The sequence below is a fragment of the Nerophis lumbriciformis genome, linkage group LG01, assembly GCF_033978685.3.
Source record: "Nerophis lumbriciformis linkage group LG01, RoL_Nlum_v2.1, whole genome shotgun sequence".
NCBI lineage: Eukaryota > Metazoa > Chordata > Actinopteri > Syngnathiformes > Syngnathidae > Nerophis > Nerophis lumbriciformis.
Genome location: NC_084548.2, coordinates 76,218,016 through 76,230,000, shown reverse-complemented (window position 1 = coordinate 76,230,000; position 11,985 = coordinate 76,218,016). Strand labels below are relative to the sequence as shown.

General features: G+C 34.1%; 1 protein-coding gene across 2 annotated transcripts in view; it reads right to left on the bottom strand.

Annotated features, from left to right (window-relative positions):
• dnmt3bb.1 (DNA (cytosine-5-)-methyltransferase 3 beta, duplicate b.1) overlaps window positions 1-10,305 on the bottom strand; it is a 49,038-nt gene extending 38,733 nt beyond the window's left edge. Inside the window, exons 1-2 of one of the 2 annotated variants that reach the window (XM_061926019.2) lie at window positions 10,200-10,261; window positions 10,019-10,083 (exon numbers count right to left, since the gene is read on the bottom strand). In XM_061926019.2, the coding sequence (XP_061782003.1) occupies window positions 10,019-10,068 (50 nt within the window). In that variant the 5' untranslated portion in view covers window positions 10,069-10,083; window positions 10,200-10,261. Of the gene's footprint in view, window positions 1-10,018; window positions 10,084-10,199 lie in introns of both variants that reach the window. The other variant, XM_061926020.2, reaches the window with a different exon arrangement.
• Between the last annotated feature and the right edge of the window lie 1,680 nt (window positions 10,306-11,985).

Sequence of the window (11,985 nt, the reverse complement as noted above, 5' to 3'; positions counted from 1 at the left end):
GTGGACAGCCTTCCCAGAAGATATAAACACACTCCACAACCTTGTGGACAGCCTTCCCAGAAGATATAAACACAGTCCACAACCTTGTGGTCGGCCTACCCAGAAGATATAAACATACACTCCAAAACCTTGTGGACAGCCTTCCCAGAAGATATAAACACAGTCCACAACCTTGTGGTCGGCCTACCCAGAAGATATAAACATACACTCCAAAACCTTGTGGACAGCCTTCCCAGAAGATATAAACACAGTCCACAACATTGTGGACAGCCTTCCCAGAAGATATAAACACACACTCCAAAACCTTGTGGACAGCCTTCCCAGAAGATATAAACACACACTCCACAACTTTGTGGACAGCCTTCCCAGAAGATATAAACACAGTCCACAACCTTGTGGACAGCCTTCCCAGAAGATATAAACACAGTCCACAACCTTGTGGTCGGCCTACCCAGAAGATATAAACTTACACTCCACAACCTTGTGGACAACCTTCCCAGAAGATAAAAACACACTCCACAACCTTGTGGACAGCCTTCCCAGAAGATATAAACACAGTCCACAACCTTGTGGACAGCCTTCCCAGAAGATATAAACACAGTCCACAACCTTGTGGACAGCCTTCCCAGAAGATATAAACACAGTCCACAACCTTGTGGTCGGCCTACCCAGAAGATATAAACACACTCCGCAACCTTGTGGACAGCCTTCCCAGAAGATATAAACACACACTCCACAACTTTGTGGACAGCCTTCCCAGAAGATATAAACACAGTCCACAACCTTGTGGACAGCCTTCCCAGAAGATATAAACACAGTCCACAACCTTGTGGTCGGCCTACCCAGAAGATATAAACTTACACTCCACAACCTTGTGGACAACCTTCCCAGAAGATAAAAACACACTCCACAACCTTGTGGACAGCCTTCCCAGAAGATATAAACACAGTCCACAACCTTGTGGACAGCCTTCCCAGAAGATATAAACACAGTCCACAACCTTGTGGACAGCCTTCCCAGAAGATATAAACACAGTCCACAACCTTGTGGTCGGCCTACCCAGAAGATATAAACACACTCCGCAACCTTGTGGACAGCCTTCCCGGAAGATATAAACCCAGTCCACAACCTTGTGGACAGCCTTCCAAGAAGATATAAACACACTCCACAACCTTGTGGACAGCCTTCCCAGAAGATATAAACACACACTCCACAGCCTTCCCAGAAGATATAAACACACTCCACAACCCTGTGGACAGCCTTCCCGGAAGATATAAACCCAGTCCACAACCTTGTGGACAGCCTTCCCAGAAGATATAAACACACTCCACAACCTTGTGGACAGCCTTCCCAGAAGATATAAACACACTCCACAACCTTGTGGACAGCCTTCCCAGAAGATATAAACACACTCCACAACCTTGTGGACAGCCTTCCCAGAAGATATAAACACACTCCACAACCTTGTAGACAGCATTCCCAGAAGATATAAACACACTCCGCAACCTTGTGGACAGCCTTCCCAGAAGATATAAACACACTCCGCAACCTTGTGGACAGCCTTCCCAGAAGATATAAACACACTCCGCAACCTTGTGGACAGCCTTCCCAGAAGATATAAACACACTCCACAACCTTGTGGACAGCCTTCCCAGAAGATATAAACACACTCCACAACTTTGTGGACAGCCTTCCCAGAAGATATAAACACACTCCGCAACCTTGTGGACAGCCTTCCCAGAAGAGTTGAAGCTGTAATAGCTTTAGGCATTATAGTGTAGCTTCTTTTTACACTTGTATGACACTTAGGAATGTGACTTAAGCACACTTAATGATGGCCACAGTTTGACCCTGGAACCGATTATTTCCAGGAGGTAAGGGGCCCCTGGGTAGCTCTTTCATGACGTGTTCCACTGGGAAGTGAAGTGAAAGTTGCTACTTGGGACAAAAGGAGGACAACAACAACGACATGAAGGTGACATCTGTCACTTTACTGCTTTTAGGAGGGCGGCAAGAGGAAGGATGGAGGGGGGGGGGGGCAGTGGGGGGGCAGGGGGGCAAGGGGGGGGGGGGGGGTCCACATCAAAGTCTGCTAGCTGCAGATTAGGCAAGGAATTGTTCACTTCCTAATGTGAGGAGGGGCCCCGGTCTGACTGGGGGCCACATTCCTTCTTCTACCTTCTTGTTTTGTGTCAAGCACACTTAACTTACTTCTGTACTTACACTTTAAGGCAGTGCACTCAAAAGAGTCTGACTAGTGCAGAGTAGTACACTTAGCACACTCAAAAGAGTCTGACTAGTGCAGAGTAGTACACTTAGCACACTCAAAAGAGTCTGACTAGTGCAGGGTAGTACACTTAGCACACTCAAAATAGTCTGACTAGTGCAGAGTAGTACACTTAGCACACTCAAAAGAGTCTGACTAGTGCAGAGTAGTACACTTAGCACACTCAAAAGAGTCTGACTAGTGCAGGCTAGTACACTTAGCACACTCAAAATAGTCTGACTAGTGCAGAGTAGTACACTTAGCACACTCAAAATAGTCTGACTAGTGCAGGCTAGTACAATTAGCACACTCAAAAGAGTCTGACTAGTGCAGAGTAGTACACTTAGCACACTCAAAAGAGTCTGACTAGTGTAGAGTAGTACACTTAGCACACTCAAAAGAGTCTGACTAGTGCAGAGTAGTACACTTAGCACACTCAAAAGAGTCTGACTAGTGCAGAGTAGTACACTTAGCACACTCAAAAGAGTCGGACCAGTGCAGAGTAGTACACATAGCACACTCAAAAGAGTCTGACTAGTGCAGAGTAGTACACTTAGCACACTCAAAAGAGTCGGACCAGTGCAGAGTAGTACACATAGCACACTCAAAAGAGTCTGACTAGTGCAGAGTAGTACACTTAGCACACTCAGTAGTCGCCATCTTGGACAGGTAGCAAAAGGGGAGGGTCCAACTGGAGTAGTCACAATTTCCAGGAAGCAGGTAAATATTCTTACTTCCTGTGCTTTGAGCTGTGTCCTATACTCAGATCTGAGGGCCCCAGTTTTCTTGGGGGGGCCCCTGCCATCCAAAAAATGGTACCTGGTACTTTTCAAACAGAGTATAGTACCGTTTTTGATTCATTAGTACTGCGATACTGTACTAGTACTGCGATACTCTACCAGTACTGTGATACTATACTAGTACTGGTATACCGTACAACCCTAATCCCGATGAAAAAAGGTGTCTGTAGCACGTCAATACGAGCAAGCAGAAAATGTCTGGTAGAGGAACACAGAATGAATGAATGAAGATGTGGTCGGCCCACTGAGGCATGTTTCATGTAAAAATGAGTACATGGGAAAGTACTAAAAAAGAGGAGTTAGTAAATGTATTTATATTGACGTGAATAAGCTTGAGGAGTAACTGGCCCACTTACTAACCCTCCAACTCTTCCATGGTGTCGTGTGCACACAAAAATGCAGCTTCTGTTGTCTTTACAACTGGAGCGAGTGAGCGCTAGCAGGACAAGGATTAGGGGCCCCACCACAGGCCGGGCCCCTGGCTGCCCAACCTGATAGGCCCCTGCGGGCCCCTGTCGGTGCCACTCAAGTCACACCGGAGAGCTTTGTTGTGTTGGGAGAGAGAAATAATAACAACTACAACACAGGGCTCTCGGTATGAAATATGACCACAAACATATTCCCAGCCCCTTCCTGCTCCGTCACTGATAAGAATACAATAGCACATTCCCACAGTGTGAGTGCTGGTCTTGTAAGGCAGTCATACTGGCTCTCATGTATTTATGTTGTTATTATAGTTATGTAATGTTGCTATCATGCACAATCATTGTGAGATGTCTTTGTTGAGTGCTTTCTAACTGCTGAATAAACTTCCTGACATGAATATTAACCAAGTATTAGCGATATTGTTATTATCAAGCGCTAACGTTAAAGGGGAACTGGCTGAATTTTGCCTAAATCACTTTCAAATGCATCCAAAAAAGTGTCAACAATAATGAATTTAGGTTGTGTAACATGTATAATAACCAAGTGTACAACATTGTTATTGTAAGAGTGAACACAATATTGTAGTGACTCACTCCATGGACAGTTGTCAGTTTGGTCCAGCTGGCCGGTTTATTTGGGGGTAAGCACTCCATTTATGTCGGCATGACGTGGCTCCCAGTTCCACATTTACAGCGTCAAAGTGACGCCGACCTCACTCTCTCGGCTGCTGTCTGCTCCGACCTTTTCACCCTTTTCTTGGTGCTGGCTTCTACAAGCAGCAGTTCATCCTCACTATATTCAGCTTCAAAAAGATATGGTTGTGAATCCTCGTTTATCCAAAAATAGTCATCTTTGTTGTCTGTAACCAAGTCTACAATAACTATTGTACATATTACATATTGTTATGAAGGTGTCTGTTTCTACATTATATGTATATATATACTTACATCATGTATATATTACATGTTATTATGAATGTTACTACATGACATATATACTTACATCATGTATATATTACATGTTATTATGAATGTTACTACATGACATATATACTTACATCATGTATATATTACATGTTATTATGAATGTTGCTACATGACATATACACTTACATCATGTATATATTACATGTTATTATGAATGTTACTACATGACATATATACTTACATCATGTATATATTACATGTTATTATGAATGTTACTACATGACATATACTTACATCATGTATATATTACATGTTATTATGAATGTTACTACATGACATATATACTTACATCATGTATATATTACATGTTATTATGAATGTTACTACATGACATATATACTTACATCATGTATATATCACATGTTATTATGAATGTTACTACATGCCATGTATACTTACATCATGTATATATTACATGTTATTATGAATGTTACTACATGACATATATACTTACATCATGTATATATTACATGTTATTATGAATGTTACTACATGACATATATACTTACATCATGTATATATTACATGTTATTATGAATGTTACTACATGACATATATACTTACATCGTGTATATATTACATGTTATTATGAATGTTACTACATGACATATATACTTACATCATGTATATATTACATGTTATTATGAATGTTACTACATGACATATATACTTACATCATGTATATATTACATGTTATTATGAATGTTACTACATGACATATATACTTACATCATGTATATATTACATGTTATTATGAATGTTACTACATGACATATATACTTACATCATGTATATATGACATGTTATTATGAATGTTACTACATGACATATATACTTACATCGTGTATATATTACATGTTATTATGAATGTTGCTAGATACTACATATATACTTACATCATGTATATATTACTAGATACTACATATATACTTACATCATGTATATATTACATGTTATTATGAATGTTACTAGATACTACATATATACTTACATCATGTATATATTACATGTTATTATGAATGTTACTACATGACATATATACTTACATCGTGTATATATTACATGTTATTATGAATGTTACTAGATACTACATATATACTTACATCATGTATATATTACATGTTATTATGAATGTTACTACATGACATATATACTTACATCATGTATATATTACATGTTATTATGAATGTTACTACATGACATATATACTTACATCATGTATATATGACATGTTATTATGAATGTTACTACATGACATATATACTTACATCATGTATATATTACATGTTATTATGAATGTTACTACATGACATATATACTTACATCATGTATATATTACATGTTATTATGAATGTTACTACATGACATATATACTTACATCATGTATATATTACATGTTATTATGAATGTTACTACATGACATATATACTTACATCATGTGTATATTACATGTTATTATGAATGTTACTAGATACTACATATATACTTACATCATGTATATATTACATGTTATTATGAATGTTACTACATGACATATATACTTACATCATGTATATATTACATGGTATTATGAATGTTACTACATGACATATATACTTACATCATGTATATATTACATGTTATTATGAATGTTACTACATGACATATATACTTACATCATGTATATATGACATGTTATTATGAATGTTACTACATGACATATATACTTACATCATGTATATATGACATGTTATTATGAATGTTACTACATGACATATATACTTACATCATGTATATATGACATGTTATTATGAATGTTACTACATGACATATATACTTACATCATGTATATATTACATGTTATTATGAATGTTACTAGATACTACATATATACTTACATCATGTATATATTACATGTTATTATGAATGTTACTACATGACATATATACTTACATCATGTATATATGACATGTTATTATGAATGTTACTACATGACATATATACTTGCATCATGTATATATTACATGTTATTATGAATGTTACTACATGACATATATACTTACATCATGTATATATTACATGTTATTATGAATGTTACTACATGACATATATACTTACATCATGTATATATTACATGTTATTATGAATGTTACTACATGACATATATACTTACATCATGTATATATTACATGTTATTATGAATGTTACTACATGACATATATACTTACATCATGTATATATTACATGTTATTATGAATGTTACTACATGACATATATACTTACATCATGTATATATTACATGTTATTATGAATGTTACTACATGACATATATACTTACATCATGTATATATTACATGTTATTATGAATGTTACTACATGACATATATACTTACATCATGTATATATCACATGTTATTATGAATGTTACTACATGCCATGTATACTTACATCATGTATATATTACATGTTATTATGAATGTTACTACATGACATATATACTTACATCATGTATATATTACATGTTATTATGAATGTTACTACATGACATATATACTTACATCATGTATATATTACATGTTATTATGAATGTTACTACATGACATATATACTTACATCGTGTATATATTACATGTTATTATGAATGTTACTACATGACATATATACTTACATCATGTATATATTACATGTTATTATGAATGTTACTACATGACATATATACTTACATCATGTATATATTACATGTTATTATGAATGTTACTACATGACATATATACTTACATCATGTATATATTACATGTTATTATGAATGTTACTACATGACATATATACTTACATCATGTATATATGACATGTTATTATGAATGTTACTACATGACATATATACTTACATCGTGTATATATTACATGTTATTATGAATGTTGCTAGATACTACATATATACTTACATCATGTATATATTACTAGATACTACATATATACTTACATCATGTATATATTACATGTTATTATGAATGTTACTAGATACTACATATATACTTACATCATGTATATATTACATGTTATTATGAATGTTACTACATGACATATATACTTACATCGTGTATATATTACATGTTATTATGAATGTTACTAGATACTACATATATACTTACATCATGTATATATTACATGTTATTATGAATGTTACTACATGACATATATACTTACATCATGTATATATTACATGTTATTATGAATGTTACTACATGACATATATACTTACATCATGTATATATGACATGTTATTATGAATGTTACTACATGACATATATACTTACATCATGTATATATTACATGTTATTATGAATGTTACTACATGACATATATACTTACATCATGTATATATTACATGTTATTATGAATGTTACTACATGACATATATACTTACATCATGTATATATTACATGTTATTATGAATGTTACTACATGACATATATACTTACATCATGTGTATATTACATGTTATTATGAATGTTACTAGATACTACATATATACTTACATCATGTATATATTACATGTTATTATGAATGTTACTACATGACATATATACTTACATCATGTATATATTACATGGTATTATGAATGTTACTACATGACATATATACTTACATCATGTATATATTACATGTTATTATGAATGTTACTACATGACATATATACTTACATCATGTATATATGACATGTTATTATGAATGTTACTACATGACATATATACTTACATCATGTATATATGACATGTTATTATGAATGTTACTACATGACATATATACTTACATCATGTATATATGACATGTTATTATGAATGTTACTACATGACATATATACTTACATCATGTATATATTACATGTTATTATGAATGTTACTAGATACTACATATATACTTACATCATGTATATATTACATGTTATTATGAATGTTACTACATGACATATATACTTACATCATGTATATATGACATGTTATTATGAATGTTACTACATGACATATATACTTGCATCATGTATATATTACATGTTATTATGAATGTTACTACATGACATATATACTTACATCATGTATATATTACATGTTATTATGAATGTTACTACATGACATATATACTTACATCATGTATATATTACATGTTATTATGAATGTTACTACATGACATATATACTTACATCATGTATATATTACATGTTATTATGAATGTTACTACATGACATATATACTTACATCATGTATATATTACATGTTATTATGAATGTTACTACATGACATATATACTTACATCATGTATATATTACATGTTATTATGAATGTTACTACATGACATATATACTTACATCATGTATATATTACATGTTATTATGAATGTTACTACATGACATATATACTTACATCATGTATATATTACATGTTATTATGAATGTTACTACATGACATATATACTTACATCATGTATATATGACATGTTATTATGAATGTTACTACATGACATATATACTTACATCGTGTATATATTACATGTTATTATGAATGTTACTAGATACTACATATATACTTACATCATGTATATATTACTAGATACTACATATATACTTACATCATGTATATATTACATGTTATTATGAATGTTACTAGATACTACATATATACTTACATCATGTATATATTACATGTTATTATGAATGTTACTACATGACATATATACTTACATCGTGTATATATTACATGTTATTATGAATGTTACTACATGACATATATACTTACATCATGTATATATTACATGTTATTATGAATGTTACTACATGACATATATACTTACATCATGTATATATTACATGTTATTATGAATGTTACTACATGACATATATACTTACATCATGTATATATTACATGTTATTATGAATGTTACTACATGACATATATACTTACATCGTGTATATATTACATGTTATTATGAATGTTACTACATGACATATATACTTACATCATGTATATATTACATGTTATTATGAATGTTACTACATGACATATATACTTACATCATGTATATATTACATGTTATTATGAATGTTACTACATGACATATATACTTACATCATGTATATATTACATGTTATTATGAATGTTACTACATGACATATATACTTACATCATGTATATATTACATGTTATTATGAATGTTACTACATGACATATATACTTACATCGTGTATATATTACATGTTATTATGAATGTTACTACATTATATATATACTTACAACAAGTGTATAAAACCTTAATGGATGCTTTGTAGGTGGAATAGAGCATCTCCCCCTAGCTCCATTGTTAGCTGACTATTGCTAGTGTTTATTTACGAGTTAGAATGCTTAAAACCATTTAAACTAATGTTTGCTGGTCTCACATATAGATTGTGAATGATTGCATAAAAAAAATAAACTTCAAGTTGGATTGAAAGTTGATTAATTGTAAAAAGAAGTGCGACACACACAAAGTTGTTGTAAGAATGCCTGACACACCTTTATAAACAATACCTGTAATCCCCTGTGACGTCACGTCCTGCGCCTGGTACAGTACTGCACATGTGCGCAAAGTCGCGCTGATGGCGGCACACGGATGCAAAAAGTATCGAAAGAAGCAGAACAAAAGTGACTTTTCGGGCTCTTGACGAGTGCACGCAGACGTCAAAAGTCGGCGGGTGCAGAAGTGACTTACATAAGCATCCACGCGTCCACGGCAGGAGAGCGAGGTGAAGTCTTGTCGTCCTCGCGAGGCTTGCGTGCTGCTGCAGATCTGTGCACGCCGCCCCCCCCCTTTGACCTCCCCTGGCCCCGCCCCTAGCCGCGCCCCCTGTGCCGTGTGGCGGAGGCTCGGCCTGCAGGTGAGCGCTCGCCTCGCCCAATTGGTCTCTTTATTATCCATCCATCCATCCATTTTCTACCGCTTGTGTACATTTTATTATACATCATGAAAATAAACACAGAAGAGAATTATTTAAAAAAAAAAAAAACATCACGCTGGTATCGAGTTAATACCGATATTGCTAGCGGTGTCGACCTGCCCACCCTCTGCTTTATCGGCACATGTACAATTCCATTGTGCGAGTTTATAAATGGCGTATTTGACTTTCAATATTAATAATAATGTCACCTATTTTTAAGGACTTGCCTCTTTGTGGTGTTAAGTTCTTGTTATAAGCTGTTCTACAGTATATGCCTTGAGCTCTTATTTTGAAGGCGCAAAGAGCGGAAGTGGTGACACGTTGTGGCGGAGCGCAGTTTTGAAAACAAACGAAATAAAGATGGAGCCTCCGTGTTTGTTATTTTGTAGTTTTATACAGTATAGGCGACATATATCAACCCTCGGTTACGATAATATTATAATAATCATCCATAAAACAACAGATACTACTCATGAACACTTTCATTCATTCAAATGTATTGTATAGGAATTTTAGTGTCACAGTTTGTTCATTATTTTTAATGTAATCGTATGCTTATTTTTTTAAAATTGTATATCAATCAGGAGTTTATTTTATTTATTTATTATTGTACAAAAGACGCTTGATTTCTTTTTGCGCTTGAGTGTAGTTCACTTTTACGACACTGGAGGGGGGCTTTGAACGCATCATTACATCAGCAAGCTCTGCAAGTTAAGGTGAACTTTGATGTCAATTGTTTAATTGGCAGTGTGCGTCGATACAAAGTGAGTTGCAATACAGTTGTAAGCGCACAACAAGTGATATTAAAGTGTCTATAAACTAACTCACTTTGTATTGACGCACACTGCCAATTAAACAATTGACATCGAAGTTCACCGTAACTTTCAGAGCTTGCCGATGGAATGATGCGTTCAATGCCCCCTCCAGTGTCGTAAAAGTGAACTACACTCAAGCAACCCAATGACACAAAAAGAAAACAATCGTTACAGAGACAGTCTTTTGTACAATTACAATTAGTCTTTTGTACAATTACAATTAGTCTTTTGTACAATTACAATTAAACATGTTTAAAGTTTTGTTTCCCTCTTCCTGTACACTGTAAACGTAGAAAAATTATAACGTCGTAATGTCTAACCCATGCACATGTTTTTATTTGTGAAATAAGTATTTAGTGTTTGTTTATCAAAGAGTATAACTACTATTTTGATACTGTAAAAAAAAAAGAAGTACATTTTCAGTCGTTCTAATGTAATCTACCACGCTACGGTGGCCGAGAAGGGCGAGTCCTCAAGCTGTGTTATGGTGTTTATCATTTTAAATGTATATTTATTTTTGGGAAGGTTTAGACGTTACTGCAAATGTGTCATTGTTGGCATAAATACAAAGAAAGAGTAAACATGTGTTAGGGAAATTAAAAACCCCCAAAACATGTTTCGTTTGGAATCAACTTCACTTCCGCGTCCTTTCTACCGGGCATGCGCAGTGGCCAACAAGGAAGTGGATTGGACAAGCCGCCACGAGCTCTTCCGGGTTGGAGTTTTAGTCAACAACTAAATTAAT